At 43.6% G+C, this 18,725-nt stretch overlaps 1 protein-coding gene across 1 annotated transcript in view; it reads left to right on the top strand.

The window, feature by feature from the left end:
- The window catches only part of APPL2 (adaptor protein, phosphotyrosine interacting with PH domain and leucine zipper 2), a 1,154,621-nt gene that overhangs the window by 528,235 nt on the left and 607,661 nt on the right, over window positions 1-18,725 (top strand). Inside the window, exon 5 of the mRNA XM_044087826.1 lies at window positions 2,526-2,613. Coding sequence (XP_043943761.1) covers window positions 2,526-2,613 — 88 coding nt within the window. The remainder of the gene's footprint in view (window positions 1-2,525; window positions 2,614-18,725) is intronic.

Genomic DNA, 18,725 nt, shown 5'->3' on the forward strand with positions numbered 1-18,725 from the left:
TGCAACTAGCATGGAGGAGTGGATATCCTTAATGAATATGGACACACCTCTGCCTTTGGTGTTCTGGTCCAGGTTAGATGGCCGAAAAGTGTGATATGAGTTATGGCCTGGTAATGCAGTGGTGCTCTCTATAGCCTTGAACCAGGTCTCAGTCACTGCACAGATATCAGTGTTTTGCATTTTAAGGAGTGCCTCGAGTGAGTGCATTTTGAGATTTAGACTTCTAGCATTGAGTAGCATTACCCTCAGTTTTTGCTTGCCTGTTCCTGTTACGGTGGTGAATTTGTTATTTGAACCTTGCCTAAAAAAGGCACTATAGGGGTGACAAGACTCTTAGCCAGTATCCTGAATCCCAGGGGCGACAGGTGCAGGCCACATCTGGCAAAGCATCATGGTCTATCTAGAGTGACACCAGAAGCTTAGCCAGTTGTTGAAGTCAATCATTTTGTCCTTGTACTGCGGTATCATTCTGGGTGATGGCAGGATACTACTCAGGGCTAGGGTCATACCTGCCTGGGCTACAACATCGGAGAGCTCTTCCATGTCTTTCTTTATGTAGTCCATTGAGGTACATCTCAGGTCGTTCACACCAACATGGACAATGACAGAGTCATATTTGTACTTGTTATGGAGTGACCTGAGTGCGTGGGTTATGTGGTGGATCCTGGCACCCAACAGGCAGCTGATAGTAACCTTCTCCTTGTTTAGCCTGGTGAGTGGGACATCAGTGTGCCTGACTATAGAGTCACCTATGACTAGTGTGTTGGGTACATTGTTTTGCCTTATGGGCTGTGGTTTATTGGCAAACTGAGTCTGTGGGCTATGTGTCATTTGCGTTGTGTTGGGGGGTGGAGGTTGCTTACATTTCTGCTTTGGAGGTCTCTGTTGCTTGAGCAGATTATTTTTGAGAGCCTCTGCGAATGTTTTTGTGTTTCTATGTGTGGATTTTGGTGGTGTACGTTTAGTGGGACTATGTGATGAGTGTGGTGTGGTGCAAGTGTCCCAGTAACCCTTCTTGGCTGACCATCCGTTGACCTTTATCAGCTTCAGAAAACAGTTAGCCACTACTTTGAAGCATCTAGTAATTTGGTCAATGCAGTATTCACCCAGTCCTCCGAGTTACCTGTTTTCATGGCTGTTTACAGATGTCCTTATTGTTTACTATAGGAGCCTCTGAGGTTTGCTTCCTTATTGGAACAATATTAGAACAGTACCAGGATCAACTCATACTAGTACTGGGACTTTGTTTTTGTTAACTGGGTGGGTGAGCTGGTCGCTGGATCCTTTTCAACCATGGCCGTGCAGAGTGACAGCCATAAGCAATGAGAGTAATATATGCATGATTGCCCACCATAATTCTGACTGCCCAGAACCCCCCCTCCCACAATTTTTCCCTTTTCTTGCCTGTTTTCTTCAGTACTGTACATTGCTGGATCCCATTTGCGTCACTAGAAAGTATATGCACTGCATGGCTTAGCCAGGTTATTCCTTCAAGTGAGTAAAGCTCAGTCTCACCAAATGTAGTCATTTTTTCTCCAGGTAACATCCTGTCTTTTTTTTGTTTGTTTGTTTTTAATCTGTTGACAGATATGGACATCTATCATCAAAAATGCAAGTTTTAGGTACTGTTTCTTGTGACTCTGTAGTACTTTGCATGCAGATTTCATATAAAGAAGTGCACACCCTCAAGGGCTGCTGTTTTACTCACAGTCCATGCATGCAGTATTTAATTAATTTGTAAAACCAAACTTTCCTCTACGTTTTGGAAGCAGAACTAATAGCTGTGGTTTGTGATCTGATCCATGTATTGCATGGTGATGTAGATAAGTAGGAGTCCAAATGCTGTCTGTGCTGGAAAAAAGTCTCAAAATGCCTTTGGCAGACAACTGTAATGTAAATGTATACCATGTGGTAGTTTAAGTAAATGGAGGCTTTTCTTTAGCTGAGGCAGGTTGCCAAATTGAATCTAAAATCAGAATGTAGCTGGGTCTGTGTTTGATTTGGAAAGATGGAAACCAGAACCATGATATTTGCTTTTTTCTCAGTCAGATGATTCTGAGTAAAAGTGTTCTATCAGAAGTTTCAGTAGCTAGTATGTGTCTGTGCGTGTCTGTGCGTGTGCGTGTGTGTGTGTGTGCGTGTGTGTGTGCGTGTGTGTGTGCGTGTGTGTGTGTGTGCGTGTGTGTGTGTGTGTGTGCGTGTGTGTGCGTGTGTGTGTGTGTGTGTGTGTGTGTGTGTGTGTGTGTGTGTGTGTGTGTCTGTGTGTCTGTGTGTGTATATATATATATATATAATATGTATATAATAGATATAAATATATATTGATAGATATATGTATACATATATAGATAGATACATGGCTTTTTAGTAAGAATGTGCATATAATTGAAAAAAAATGAATTAAAAATATATCTGTATCTGTTTGGCCTAGGCATGTAAGTAGTTGAGGAAACTGTTTTGTAAAACAGGTGCATTTTTCTCTAAAATGAAGTTCTTTTTTAACATTAGAATACATTTTCTTTCAGCTCAACATCCTTCACGCTCAGCTAGCTGAGCAGCTTGCAGAGGCAATGGTATTTCCAATGATCCAGTTTCGAGAAAAAGACTTAACAGGTACAGCATATAATGTGGATGCCTTCTTATTTTGTTTTTCACTATGCACACTGTCCTGTGCAATACAGCAGACATATACTTTGAGATTCTGCTAAGGGTTTTCAGAACTGATGTCAGTCTATGTCTAAATCACAGAGTATCATTTGAGTTTTTACTTTATTCTGTGTTGTAATGCTAGAAAAATCTGTAGTGTAGGTTAGTCCGTCAAATGAAAAATAAATAACTCTATTACGCAACAACTGAAACAAGATGGAAAGGAAAACCTCTTAAAAAGGTGTTCCTTCCCCTTGAGTTTGCATGTCCCTGGAGTTAATTTCAATCTCGAAATATTAAGTAAGGGGTATTGCTGTGCAGCTCCACACAAAATGGCTGGTTTATGTTCATCCATTTATTAGCCAGTCCACGTTTTAGCCATTTTCCTTCAGCTGACTAACACAGACCCAAACAAAGTCTGTATTACTTTGACATTCTGTGTTTCTCCATTTTGTAACATTTTATTTATTTATTAAGTTAGTTAACATTTGTTTACCGGGAAAGTCCGACTGGACACAGGTCCTTTTTCAGCAGAGGCCCAGGGAGAACAGCTCCATGAATAACAGTAAATTTTAATGCACGCATTACAATAATCAATAAAGTCACATCTTGGCAATCAGAGTTAATTCCCTGTAGCTGGAGGGTTATGATTTTGTCTTTCACTGAAGGAAAGTTAGTCCAAAAGGATTAGTTAGATTTTTCATTTGTATATGGTGTGGGACTACACTCCACAGCTTTGTGATACCTTACTAGATACTGCAGGATTCGGTAATGGGGGGCACACATCAGTGCTTAAAATGCCTTATTTTGCTCAGATCTTCCACAGTGACACTGAGTCTGCTGTATCAGTACCCTTTGTACTTGTTTCTCCTTTTTTGCATGGTGCCAAACCACTTAATGTAAGTGTGCTGACACTTCAGGAAACACAGAATTCTAAAACATAATGGTTGGTCACCTGCTTTAGTGGTATCTGTTTCATCCCATAAAGCAATGGAGTAATTTTGTTTCCTGATCTGCTGGGTGACTGGCAGCTACAAAGCTTTGCTTACACCATGACATGGGTTAGAAGCTAAGGCGTACTGCTGCAGTTTGAGAACAGATGTTCTTCGTTCCACATTGCTGCAGTCCTTACTATTGGGTAGTCCGCTGTCCAGTCGGCCCGAATACCAGAGTATATGGCTGACGTCGGTCAGGGCGCATTAGACTGACGTCAGTACGTCCGGGTACTAATGCGCATGACCGACGTGATATCCTCAGTCTTTTTTGCCGCATGGTCCGATGCAGAAGCAGTTTTGCGAGTGCAGGTTGGCGTTCTGAAATATTTCCGAAACCGGAGTTTCAGACCGAATCAGAGTTGGCTAAGTACCGCGTTGGGGAACATTCTGGCTTTTTCTTGCCTCAGTATTTAACCGGATGTCAGAAAAAGTGAATAACTGTATTTCTTGTGGGAAACAGATACCTCATAGGGATTACCATACCTTGTGTATACCTTGTTTAGGGCCTGAGCACGACGTTGTTGGATGCCACTCTTGTGCTAGGTTTAACAAACGCACTATTAAGAGACGGTTAGACTGTGCTAGGTTAGTGTTTGGGAAGCGTTGCAATTATAAAATGCCGTCGGATGCTCCGACGCCCGCTTCGTCCAAGAAGCGCAAGGATAAAACAGCGAAGCCTAGGGTTGATGAACCGGCAGTCCCAGACGTCGGTTCTTTAGAAGGCTCAGTGGAGCCAGAGGTTTTGCCAGGAGTTTCTATGGAGTCTCAGGCAGAGACTTTACTGTTACAGGATGTGCCTTCTCAGGAGGTAGGCCAGGCTGAGGGGGCTTCTCAGGTAACTGTTCTTCCCTCTCTTACCAAGGTAGTTAGAGCCTCTCCTTCTGTTGCCAAAACTTCTTTGAGAGGTAGGCCAAGTTCAGCTTCAGTGGGGGCTTCTCCTAGCATTTCAGGTTCTGTGCCTAAGAAACATATGCTTAAAATGGCAGAAGATTTGATTACTATGATTAGAGGTTCTATGCCCCCTCCTGATAAGAGGCCTAGGGTGGAACCGAGTTTGATAGTTTTGAACAGTGTTCAGAGGCTTCTGAGTCTTCTGGAGGATTTGCAGGAGTATCCTCCTTATTCTGATTCTGATGTGGATGACTCCACTCCTACAGCTTCTCCTCCTGAGGATTTCTCATTTTCAGAGACTCTGCATTCCATGAGGGAGCACTTTAAATGGGAAGGCCAGGATTACTCTGATTCCAGGAAAAGGCTTAGGGAATTCTTGTTTTGCCCCAGCATAGGCCCTTAGCTATACCTCCTGTGTTGAATGTGGTGGAAGATGTTTTTGCAGAGGCTTCCCTGAACCCTGATTCTTTGCCTCCTGCTCCTGTTAAACCTGATAGGTACTATAGGGTGCCTGAAGCTCATAAGTATCTTTTAAGAGTCCTAGGGCAGACCCGAAACTGTTTCTCAGGGACCTAAAGGTGTTAAGGCCTCTGTGGTTAAAACCCTGTTCCCACTGATAGAGGCAAGGGCTTTGGATAGATGGGGAAAGAAAGTGTATACTTCTTCCACTTTAGCCATGAGGCGTTGAATTGTCAGTTTCACATGCTTAAATATCAAAATTATCTCCTTTCACAACTGAAATCTAAGGTGGATGCTTTGGCGGAAGGTATTGAGTGTAAAGAGTTGCTGGATTTAGTTCATGTGTCTGAACAAGTGGGTAAGCATTCTTTGCAATGTGGTTTTGATGCTGTACAGGCCTCCTCGAGGGTGGCTGCCACTAGTTCTGTTCTTCGCAGGCATGCCTGGTTGAGGGATCAGAATTTAGCTGAGCATGTTAAGACAAGGATTTTGGATGCTCCTTTACAGTCTGATGTGTTGTTTGGTTCGCCTGTGGAAGCAGTTTTAAAGAAAATGGAGGACAAAGCTAAGTCTATGCAAACTGTTAAAGATTTTTTGCAGGTGCAGCCACCGAAGTTTAGTAGAAATTGGCCTACTAAGGGATGGACATATCCTGCTTATGATTCCCAGTCTAGGGGTAGGTCTAGACGTGGTAGGGGCAGAGCTCATGGTTCTTTTAGGCCTAGAACAGGGAGTTCACCTGCTCAGACTTCTGGTGAGGGCAGGGGTCAGTCCTTTCGTAAACAGACCCAATGACCTGCCTTTTCAGCTGCCAGTAGGTTCTCATCTGGCAGCTCCTTTAGGAGGAAGACTGTCTCTTTTCAAAGGAAATTGGGATTTAATTACTCAAGACAGATGGGTGTTGGATATCATTCACCACGGTTACTGGTTTTATTTCCATACATTGCCCCCTTTCAAAGGCATGCCAGATGTTCCTCCTCCACAAAGGAAAGAGGCTCACAAGCAAATTTCTCTGTTACAGGGACTGACTGAATGGCCCCTATTTGGAGTATCAGAAAGGGGCCTAGGATTTTATTCTCGCCTGTTCCTAGTACCAAAGAAGGGGAACACGTGGAGACCAATTTTGGATTTATCTATCCTCAACACTTATCTGGACATTCCCAAGTTCAAGATGTTGACGTTACAACAGCTTTTACCTCTGCTGGGCAAAGATCACTGGATGGTAACTTTAGATCTCAAGGAAGCTTACCTTCATGTGCCTATAAGACTAAGTTGCAGGAAGTATCTGCGTTTTTGAGCTGGAAATTCTCATTATCAGTTCTCTGCATTGCCCTTTGGCTTATCTACTGCCCAGAGTATTCACAAAGGTTCTGGCTCCAGTGATAGCTTACTTCAGGCTAAAAGGAATTCAAATCTATCCTTATTTGGACGACTGCCTGATTCTGGCTCAAGAAAAGGAAGACCTCCTACAACATCTGGAATATGTTATAGCAGTGCTAAGATGCCTAGGGTATTCTGTGAACGAAATAAAGTCCAGTCTAGTACCCTCTCAAGACATGTGCTTTCTGGGTGTGAGACTGAATACAGCAGCCCAGATGGCCTTTTAACCCCGGACAAACAAAAGAGTCTATCACTTTACTTCCATCAACTATCTCATCAGTCCGTGCTGACTGCAAGGACAGTCCTTCAAGCATTAGGGTTCATGGCATCTTGTATTCTGGTGCTTCCCAATGCCAAACTGCATATGAGGAAGCTACAATGGTATCTCAAAATGTATGGACACAGCACTGCCAGGATTTGGACACTGTCATTCAAATAATACCTTGCCTTCAAAAAGAATTTTTGTGGTGGGCTCAGGAATGTCACCTAAACAAGGGACTCTCTGTGACCCGGCCAGAGGCGAGTCAGATTTTAACGACAGATGCCTCGGACATTGCTTGGGGAGCTCATCTAAATGGAAAGTGGATACAAGACAAGTGGCCTGCCAGACTACAGCATCTACATATCAACATGAAGGAGATGTTAGCAGTCCAGTTTGCATTAATGGCTTTCAAGGAGTTACTTCTTCCAGGGCAGGTGTTGATTCTAACAGACAACACAACTGTCATGTGGTACATCAACAAGCAAGGGGGAACACATTCTTATCCTCTATGCAGGCAAGCAATGATTTTATGGGAGACTGCGCTAAGCTTGCATCTAACTCTTCAGGCAAGGTTTCTGCCGGGAGCACAGAACTCCTTAGCAGATGTGTTAAGCAGACAAATCATGGATCCCCACAGTGGAAACTGGATCTTCATGTATTTCAGAAATTGACAGTGTCATGGGGAACTCCAGACATAGATCTGTTCGCTTCTCCACTAAACCACCAGCTGCCAAAGTTTTGCACAAAGGGGTTTCATCACACAGCTTGGAAAGTGGATGCTCTGTCTTTCAGTTGGAAAAACCTTCATGTGTATGCCTTTCCACCTCTGCCTCTTCTTCCAAAGGTGCTATTAAAAGTCAGACAAGACAAGCCAAGGATGATTTTGATAGCTCCAGATTGGCCACGACAACATTGGTACCCACTACTAAGGAGTCTGGTAAGGAAGCCTCCATGGCCTTTACCTTTGATTCCTCATCTGTTATCTCAGAAGGACGGTCATCTGCTCAATGTCAAGCTTCACTCTCTTCATCTAACAGCCTGGCATATTCTGTGTTGAAACACAGCAGGTCTCAACTTCCTCAACAAGTTTTAAATGTGATTATGGAAGCTAGAAGACCTAGTACGAGGAAAGTGTACGCAGAAAAATGGAAGAGATTTTTATTTTGGAGTACAGCAAAGAATTTGGAGATTTCTGAGCCTAATTTGAGTGTGGCTCTTCAATATCTTACTGAATTATTGGACAAAGGTTTGTCCTTCTCTTCCATTAAGATTCATGCTGCAGCAATTTCAGCTCACTATGATTGTGACCCACCATTGTTTTCGCATCCTTTGTTCAAGCAGTTTCTTAGAGGGGCAAAGAATATAAGACCCCCACGTAGAGCTCCTACTCCTGCTTGGGATCTCAATTTTGTGTTGGAAAAACTTACTCTACAACCTTTTGAGCCTCGGCTACTGCTGAATTGAAATACTTGTCATGGAAGACTGCTTTTCTGTTGGCTATTACTTCTGCAAGAAGGGTGTCTGAGTTGCAGGCCCTTATGGCAGTAGAGCCCTTTTTGATTTTCCATAAGGATAGGGTATCACTACGTACTAATCCTTCCTTTATGCCTAAGGTGGTTTCTAGTGTGGCTTTAAACCAAACCATTCATTTGCCTACTTTTTATGCAGACTCCCAAAATAAAGGGGAAAAGATTTTGCACACTTTAGATGTACACAGGCAATTGCGTTATTATTTAAGCAGGACTAAGGATTTTAGGCAGTCTCAGCAGTTGTTTGTTTCTTTTGCTTTGAGTTCTCAGGGCAAGCCTGTGTCAAAACAAACTATTTCTAGGTGGATTGGGTTTTGCATTGCATTTTGTTATTCCCATCATGGCAAGGAGATTCCAGCTGGGATTAGGCCTCATTCCACTAGGGCTACTGCCACTTCAACAGCATTTCTAAGGGGTGGCAACTAAGGATATTTTGGAAGCAGCTACTTGGAGTTCAGTGCATACTTTCTCTAAGCATTATCACCTTCCTATCTACTCTAAGTCTAGGGCTGGTTTTGCCACAGCTGTTTTGCAAGGCATGTTGTCAGCTCCTACTTCTTTATGATTTGCCAGCCTCCCTTACCTCTGCTTTGGGATTCTACCCAATAGTAAGGACTGCAGCAATGTGGAACGAAGAACATAGTACAGTTTTGTACCTACCATAAATGTAGATGTTCGAGGATACACATTGCTGCAGTCCAATTTACCCTCCCTCCTTCCCCTCTGTGTTTAGGGGTGGTTGTGTAGGTGAGGTTATCTGCTGATATTTTTGTATATATTTTGTATATATTGTACATATTTTTGGTGCAGGTATTTTGGGCCTTGTCTTTTTAGGGTCTTCTGACATCTGGGGCAAGAAAAGACTGAGGATATCACGTCGGTCATGCGCATTAGTACCCTGACGTACTGACGTCAGTCTAATGCGCCCTGACCGACGTCAGCCATATACTCTGGTATTCGGGCCGACTGGACAGCGGACTACCCAATAGTAAGGACTGCAGCAATGTGTATCCTCGAACATCTACATTTATGGTAGGTACAAAACTGTACTTTTCCACATTCAGACTTTCACTTGCAGTGCCTTGTATAGCTGCTTATACTATGTTAGCACTTTATAGCCTTCAGCTATTCCTGTTTTGTTGAATTGAGGAATGTATTAAGAAGCCTGGCTTTTCTTCCTGGGTATAGCTGGTTGGTTGGTCTTATTTGTGAGCCTGCATTACTAATGTTGAAAGCAGCAATTCTATTTCACAGTTAGTATACAGATGCATATGAACAGATTGAAAAGATGACTATGGAGAAACTACAGAAGGTCTTCAGGTTAGATGAGGTACAAATTCTAGACAAACTGCTTCCCTGTGTGGTAAATAAGGTGAGAGTACTGTTTGGTTTACACAGGTAAAACTGTACAGTCATTCTTTAGAAACTGGGGTGGTGCCTTAGGAGTGGAGGTTGAGAGTTGTAGTTCTATTGCACAAAGGATTTTTTTTCCCACATTTTGCCCCTGCTTTCTGTTGATCTTCTGCCCCCTCCTAGCCATTCATATGATTTGTTTCCCCATCATTGTGGTGAAAATCAGCTGAAATGCACCTTCTTTAAGGCAGTGTTAAGAGGCGTTTTGTATTCTTTTTACTAGTTTTGCTGTAACATCCCACATACACTAAGCTAACACAAGGGAAGGGGAGCATACTGTGGGCTGACCTCAAAAGCATTTTGTTTCACTTTCACAAGGAATATTTCCTTCTTGCAAACCCACACACCAACCCTGAAGCAATTGAGGTGATTTCCATAGTCTCAACCAGAGAAATCATACCAGCTTACTGTGTCCCCAAGTGCCTGCAACCACACTTGCAGCCCCCGGAAGAGGTGAGCAAGTCATGACCCTTAGTTCTCTCCCTCCCTGCTTGGCCTTTTTTTTTTTTTACATGAAAAGTCATGAAAGACACTTTGCTTGGTAGGTTGGATGGAAATCCTAAATGCCAGTTATCTTGCCCGTGACCAACTGTGCCATTGTCATACAGTAAACATAAAGGAAGCCTTCAGGTTGTAGGGTGTCTGGAGAGAAAGTTGAACCTCTACAATGATGACTTCAGAATAGGTGAAGGATCATCTCCATTGATACTGTTTTTTTTGTCATGAAGCCCTTTCATAGCATCAGCCGTGATGTTCTTTTTTCTGGCAGCTTGACATTGTACTCAGAGAATGTCACTGCTGACATCAGTCCCTTCCCATGTAGCTCCATCCTATTTATGGGGCCCTGCATCACCTTCAGAAAAATCTAATTTTTATCTTTTACTGGGCATAATCTTGAGTGACATAACTTTGGAAGCTGTACTATGTCCCAATAAGCTGGAGGTAGAGCTGTCATGAAGTGGTCAGCATGGTGATGTCCTTCAAGGATGCATCTGCAGTCATAACAAATGGGTTGTCCTGTCGTCAGGCAGCCCTTCGGTCGGCCGGATTCCAAAGTCTGGGTCTGGCCTCGGCTGGTGTCGCACTTCACCCGACGTCATCTCTGCTGGTCTTCGGGTATAAAGGCATCAGCCGACGCCATTTTCCTCCGTCTTTCTTGCCGTGTGGCGCCCGAAGCAGAAGCTGTTCGCAAGTGCCGGTCGGTCAGATCCAGAGATTACTACTACCGAATACTACTTCGAAGACTTCTAAAAGCTAAGTACCCCGTTGGGGACTCTTTCTTGCCTCAGCCGATGTCAGAAAAAGTAAATAACTGTTTAACTTGTGGGAAACAAATACCTCATAAAGATTTCCACTCTTACTGCTTACCTTGTTTAGGCCCAGACCACGACGTAGCAGCCTGTTTAGCCTGTGCTTCCTTCAACCGACGAACGCTTAGACGCCGGTTGGAGTTTGCTGAACAGTTTTTCGGCTCAGATTTTGCATACATTATGCCGTCGGATCCTCCGACTACTCAAATTTTTAAAAAACGCAAAGAAAAAGACCAACACTCGCGGTCCGCGGTTTCGGCCGAAACCACGGTTAAGCAAACCGCGAGTGTCTCGGTTTCGGCCGAAACCGAGCAAACGGGTCAATCTTCAGCGAATCCATGACTACTACCGAGGCTCCTGCTACCCTAGTTGAATCGGCCTCTGAAGTTTTGCCTACTAATGTGGTTCCTACTGAATTATCAGACACCATCCCTTTGGATGTCTCTACCCCAGCACGTGGTGCTGCTAGGCCTCCTGCAGCCATGTCTATTAAGGCCTTTGCCAGGGCTAAAGCAGCCAAAACTGCTAAATCAGTGCCTGTTAAGGCCCCCTCACACAGGCCCAGTTCCAGTTCACAAATGCTTACTCTGGCAGAGGATCTCATCTCTTTAATTAGGGGATCCCAATCTCACCCAGACAGGGACTCTCAGCCTCCAGAAAAGAGACCTAGAGTAGAGCCCCCAGAGCCAGTGCCCTCTGATGATTCTTCGGATGACTCAGACATTACAGAACATCCAGAGGCTCCTTTTTCTACTTATGAAGATTCCGATGCTGAAGAATCTATTCCATCTGCCTCTCCACCAGAGGAATTTTCCTTTGGGGAAACCTTACATGCCATGAGAGAACAATTCCAATGGCAGGGACAAGATTTCTCAGATTCAAGAAAAAGGCTTAGGACCTTTCTACACTTACCACAACATAGGCCATTAGCTATACCTCTTGTTCTGCCTGTTGTGGATGATGCATTTAATGATGTTTGCACTGCTCCTGATACTTTACCTCCAGCCCCTGCCAAACCAGATAGGTTTTACAGGGTACCAGACACTCATCACCACCTATACAAGGCCCCACTTGCAGATCCTGAGACTATCTCCCAGGGGCCTAAGGCAGTAGCTTCGACCTCAGCAAAAAACCCTCTCCCTTCTGAAAGGGAATTCAGGTCCTTAGAGAGATGGGGGAAAAAAGTTTACACCTCTGCTACTCTCTCAGCTAGAGCTTTGAACTGTCAGTTTCATATGATCCAATACCAAGAGTTTATGCTTGATCAGTTAACTAAAAAACTGTCCTCTGACTCCTTAGATAAGAAATATGTTTTAGAAATGGTGAATAACATTCAGCAGGTTAGTAACCATTCTTTAAAATGTGGCTATGATGCACTGGAGGCTTCATTTAGATCAGCCATGACTGGCACAGTTATAAGAAGGCATGCATGGTTGAAAGAACAGGTCTTGCCGGATCATGTTAAAGCAAAGCTGTTAGATGCTCCTATGGATAAGGCCAGTCTATTTGGTACTCCTGCTCAGCAAGTAATGAAGAAAATGGAAGAGAAGGCAAAATCTGTACAAACAGTTAAGGATTTCTTACAGGTTCAGCCCCAAGGTTTAGCAGGAACTGGCCTTCCAAAATTGGTCCTTTCCAGACTCCTCAAAATCTCAGAGAGGCAGGAATAGACGTTCCAGAGGCAGAAATCAATCCAGAGGAGGTGCCTACAGAGGACGCCAGTGGCAAGGCAATAACCAACGAGGCACAGACACAACCACTGCCACTGCAACAGGACAATCACAGTGACTTGGCTCTGACACCGCCTACCAGGGAACAAACAGCAGCACCTTTAGGCGGAAAGTTAGCCTTATTTTCAAAAAATTGGCACTATATCACAAAAGACAAGTGGATTTTGCAAACCATAGACCAATGCTACAGGTTTCACTTCCACACCTTACCAGTAAAAAGAGGAATGCCAAACCTACCTCCAAATCAAAAACAGAAGCTCTAAAGCAGATAGCTCAATTAACAAAGATGAGAGCTGTGGAAAGAGTACCACTAACAGAACAGGGCAAAGGATTCTACTCCAGACTTTTCCTAGTACCAAGAAAAGAGAAAAGTTGGAGACCTATTCTCGACCTGTCCGCCTTAAACACATTCATCATTGTCCCAAAATTCAAAATGCTGACCCTACAGCAACTTCTTCCCATGCTGGGCAAGGAGTGTTGGCTGGTAACTCTAGATCTCAAGGAGGCATACCTGCACGTCCCCATACGACCAAATTGCAGAAGATACCTCAGATTTCTTGCAGGATCAGAGCATTATCAATTCTCAGCATTGCCCTTTGGCTTATCTACTGCACCCAGAGTATTCACAAAATGCCTGGCATCAGTAATCGCTCATTGCAGGCTACAGGGAATCCAAATTTATCCATACCTGGACGACTGCCTGATACAAGCGGACAACAAAAGCAAGCTGACGAAAGACTTACAAAGAGTCATTTGCTTACTACAAGCCCTGGGATACACAGTCAATTTAAAAAGTCAAGACTGATACCATCCCAAACAAGAACATTCCTGGGTGCGGAATTGGACACAGTAAAACAGATGGCATTCCTAACTGCAGAAAAACAAGAACAACTCCCTCTTTACTTCTTGGCATTAACAAAGCAGAACAAACTAACAGCAAGAAAAGTACTGCAGGCCTTGGGCTTCATGGCATCATGCATAATCCTGGTCCCCCATGCCAGACTGCATATGAGAAAGCTACAGTGGTACCTAAAGAATTTATGGTCTCAACACAGGCACAGCTTAGAAACCGAAATCCCACTAATCCCATGCCTGAAACAAGAGTTCCTATGGTGGGCTCAAGCATGCCAGTCAAACCCAGGCTTGCCCTTCCACAACATTCAAGCAAGCCAAACCATCACAACGGACGCCTCAGACCTAGGCTGGGGGGCGCACATGTTGGACAAGTGCATACAAGGATTATGGACTCCAGACCAGCTGCACCTGCACATAAATCAAAAAGGAATGCTGGCAGTAAAACTAGCAATCCAGAATTTCAGACCTTTCCTCAAGGAAGGCCATTTAATGATAAGGACAGACAACACCACAGTCATGTGGTACATCAACAAACAGGGAGGCACTCATTCATACCCCCTATGCAGAATGACTCTGGACCTTTGGAATATGGCTCTGAGCTACAACATCCAGTTACAGGCAATATTTGTACCGGGAAAAGAAAACACCCTAGCAGACATGTTAAGCAGAACTACCTTGGATGCTCACGAATGGATGTACACCCGGACATCTTCAAGGCCATCACAAAGAAATGGGGAATGCCACAAATAGACCTATTCGCATCCCCACTCAATCACCAGCTCAAGAAATTCTGCACAAGGACATACCACCCACTTGCATGGAAGGTGGACTCTCTATCCTTCAGTTGGAAAGGCCTGACAGCATATGCATTTCCACCTTCCTTTGATACACAAGGTACTACTGAAAATCAAAGAGGAACGTCCAAGGATAATTCTGATAGCTCCGAATTGGCCAAGACAACACTGGTATCCATTGCTGAGGAGCATGTCTCTGGGGAGAATGTGGACACTACCCCTGATGCCTTTGATGTTAACTCAGAACAACTACAACATCATGCATCCAAACCTAAAAACTCTGCAACTGACTGCCTGGAACATCACATAACAGCAACTAACCCAGACTTATCCCAAAGGGTTAAAGACATTATCCTTGAAGCCCGCAGACCTTCAACAAGAAGGAACTATGCAGGAAAATGGAAAAGGTTTGTCATTTGGAGTACTGAAAGAGGAAAAGATGTGTCAAGATAGATATTGCTAACATCCTGGAGTACTTGGCAGAGCTTCTCCATACAGGCCTGTCCTATTCCTCCATCAAGATACATGCATCAGCTATTTCTGCAGAATATAGCTTCGATCCCCCTGTCTTCTCACATCCTCTACTCAGGCAGTTCCTCAGAGGAATCAAGAATGTAAAACCTCCTAGGAAACCACCATTACCAGCATGGGACCTGAACTTTGTGCTAGAAAAATTGACACTCCCCCCATTTGAACCAGCAGCAACTGCAGACCTTCAACACCTATCATGGAAAACTGCTTTCCTACTGGCAATTACTTCAGCAAGGAGGGTTTCCGAACTACAAGCCCTAATGGCAGTACAACCCTTCCTAATCTTCCATCAAGATAGAGTGTCCATGAGAACTAATCCTACATTTATGCCTAAGGTGGTATCCAGAGTGTCTCTAAACCAGGCAATCCACCTACCTACCTTCTTTCCCAATCCACAGAACAGGGGGGAAAGACTGCTGCATACCTTGGATGTACATAGACAGTTACGCTACTACCTGGACAGAACCAAAGGTAACAGGAAAACTGACCAGCTTTTAGTAGCCTATGCAACAGGAAGGGAAGGAAAAGCAATTTCCAAACAGACAATCTCCAAATGGATAGGAAATTGCATAAGATTCTGTTACTCCTACCATGGAAAACCAATTCCACAGAACGTAAGACCTCACTCTACAAGAGCTACAGCCACTACCACAGCTTTCTTACGAGGAGTGGCAACCAAGGACATTATTGAGGTGGCTACTTGGACCTCCGTGCATACATTTGCCAAGCATTATAACTTACCTCTATACTCTAGATCCCGAGCAGGGTTTGCCACTGCTGTATTGCAAGGGATCCTAACTACACCATAATTCTTCTTCCTCCTCCCTAGTTTGGCTATGGTATTCTACCCATTTGTTATGACTGCAGATGCATCCTTGAAGGACATAGTACAGTTTTGTACCTACCATAAATGTAGATGTCTGAACAGGATAGCATCTGCAGTCAGGATTACCCACCCTCCTTCCCTCTGTGGTACTCCTAGGTATTTACCCTCTTAATAGCTAGCTGGGGGTCTCTTATGGTGTATTTGTTTGTATATATGTACATACATGCTTATTTTTGTGTTTGCCTTCTACTTTTTGGAAACATTGGCATTTATCCAAAATTTAGCTTTCCAAGAGGGCAACTGGCATCTGGGGCAAGAAACACTGAGGAAAATGGCGTCGGCTGATGCCTTTATACCCGAAGACCAGCAGAGATGACGTTGGGTGAAGTGCGACACCAGCCGAGGCCAGACCCAGACTTTGGAATCCGGCCGACCGAAGGGCTGCCTGACGACAGGACAAACCCATTTGTTATGACTGCAGATGCTATCCTGTTCGGACATCTACATTTATGGTAGGTACAAAACTGTACTTTGCCAGGTCTGTGACTGTCAAGTTTAATAGTTGAAAGAGATTCCCCTTGTGTGTTATCATTCTCCATATAGACCACTGCATAGCATGAGATGTACTCTGCAGGTGTCTGCACCCCCCAGTGCATTGACACCTCCCAAGACCACCCACATGCCTAGTTCAGCAGCATACTGAGCTGTGGTCTCCACTGTACTTACAAGAAATGGCCCACCAATGCCAGCATGCAACCCCATCCCTCAAGAAGAGAAAGTGAGCAGGCATAAGCCTCATCACCGTTATTACAAAGAGTTCATGTTGTAAGCTATTAATGAATTGTTTCCTGATGTTCATTGTTTCACTCCCTCAGCCTGCATTTGCCTACTGTCTGACTCTGAGCAAGTCATTTATCCAGACACTGCTTGCAAGGACTCCTTATTGAAATGTCAGTACTCAAAATGCTGAGTGCCAACAAGCTGAAAAAAGGATTGAAAATTCAGAAGAGCAGCGAATTTCAAACATCTCTCTTCTCCTTTGAACTTCTTGTATCCCCCCTCCCCCACAAATTTATTTAGACTAACTCTTGAGATCATCGTACCTCAGAGAAAACTGACTATTCCAGGAAATGGCCATCTTGGACATAGTATATGTAGGCCCATTTTTTTCATTCAGACTCAGTGTTTTATGACTCACTCTAGTGGGTCCTTACATTTCAAATGGTTACTGCTTGCAAGCTGAATCTGAAAAAGGACTTTATGGATCAGTGAATAAGTCTTGGAACAGCAAGCATGAGTGACCAAAAAATGCAGCTTTACATATACTAGGTGCAGGATTGCTGTATTTCAGAATATTTCCTTTTTACCAAGGTATGACCATTTCAGAGTTGCTATATATATATATATACATTTAGCGATTGTGGGGGCTTACCCCCAAAATTGGGGGTGCAGAGAGATTTACCCCTGCAACAAACAACTTTAAAGAAGAACAGAAATGTTCACCATTCACTTTTCAACTGTATTTTTTTTTGTGTGTAATTCCAGGGCTCATACTTATGCATGTTCTTTGTATTGATCACTACTATGGTAACCTTAGCTACATGGGTTATATCCTGCCAAGGATATAATGGCTGGACAGCTTCCAAAGCTTCAGGGCAACTTCCATGTACCCAAACTGTCAAGGAACTCAAGCTGAGCTGACTAAAAGACAACTTTGGGTGCAAAGCCCTTCAGAGCTTTCCTGCCAGCAGAGAGGGAGAGAAAAATGGAGACTGAGCCCTGAAAGGACAAGGTTAGAATAAAGAAAGTAAAGGTCCACACCCTGGCATAAAAAAACTCACCAAAAAACAAGGAGGAGGGAGAGAGAAGCTTACTGCAGTAGCGATCATTTGAACATCTGCTGTTATGGCAAGTTCAATATACACAACTCTACTATGTTCATCATATTGATCACTGATTCCGTAGCCTTAGCTATATGGTTAGATTATCATAGCTAACTATATTTAAGCCAATGATCTGAAAGATTTAGTCCTGTCAAAATAGTACCGGAGTTGTTTGTAGATAATCCTTTCTCCCTCATTTTTAGGTTCAGGAAGGAAAACAAGGAGATAGATAGTTTGGCTTAAAGTAAACGTGGATACCATTTTAGGCATAAAAGAAAGAGTTGTTCTCAAAGAAACCCTGTTTTGTGAAAAATGAGGTAGGGTTCGCTCACCGTAAGAGCTTGCAAGACAGATACCATTCTTGCAGATGTCAGAGCAATCGATAAAACTGTTTTCACCTAAAGTCATCCATATAAGTTGGTTCAAATGGAGCAAGTGTTAACACAAAATTAAGATTTTAAGGAGAGGCCTCCAGTTTACTTGGAGGCCTCTTATGCAAAACACCTTTCAAGAACATTTTGGCATATGAATGCCTTGACAGAGGAGGATCCTTGGGCAGAAATGCTGAAATGGCTGATAAATTAATCATGAGGGAGGAATAAGGAAGGCCATAGCATAGTAACTCACACAAACATTGAAAAAAAACAGAGAACAGCTATCCATGAATGGTGCTGGTTGTGTTGCTGGCACCAACTAGAAAACCTTTTCCATTTGCTAATGTATGATTTTCTAGTAGCAGCTTTTCTTGCCTCCATCACTACCTGCTGTACATCCTCAGTAAATAGGTGCCTAAAAGGAATTAAGACCCTATCATCTAGGCAGTCAGTTGAAGATGATTGATGTTGGGGTGTGTCAACAATGATCTTGGGGGATTCCTTCTGAATCTTCAGAAGAGCTCTGGATAATAGTGGATAGGGTGAGGGTGGAATGGCATACAGGAACATTCTTGTCCATTGAAAAGAAAAGACATCTGTCTTCCAGGCCTTCTTGCATGGAGTCTTGGAACAGAATTTTGCCAGTTGAGTGTTCATAGAGGAGGCAAAGAGGTCTACATGAGAAACACCCTACATATGGATCAAATCTTGGGAGAACCCCAAATTTAGTTTCCATTTGTAAGCATCTGCCCAGGTCCTGCTCAATTGTTCTGCCACACAGATTTGCTCTGACAGATTGTAGGATGCCTGTTGAGTGAGATTGTATTGTGAAGCTGTATCCCAGGCT

Source organism: Protopterus annectens, chromosome 11.part0 (assembly GCF_019279795.1).
Source record: "Protopterus annectens isolate FY-2018-M chromosome 11.part0, PAN1.0, whole genome shotgun sequence".
Lineage (NCBI taxonomy): Eukaryota > Metazoa > Chordata > Ceratodontiformes > Protopteridae > Protopterus > Protopterus annectens.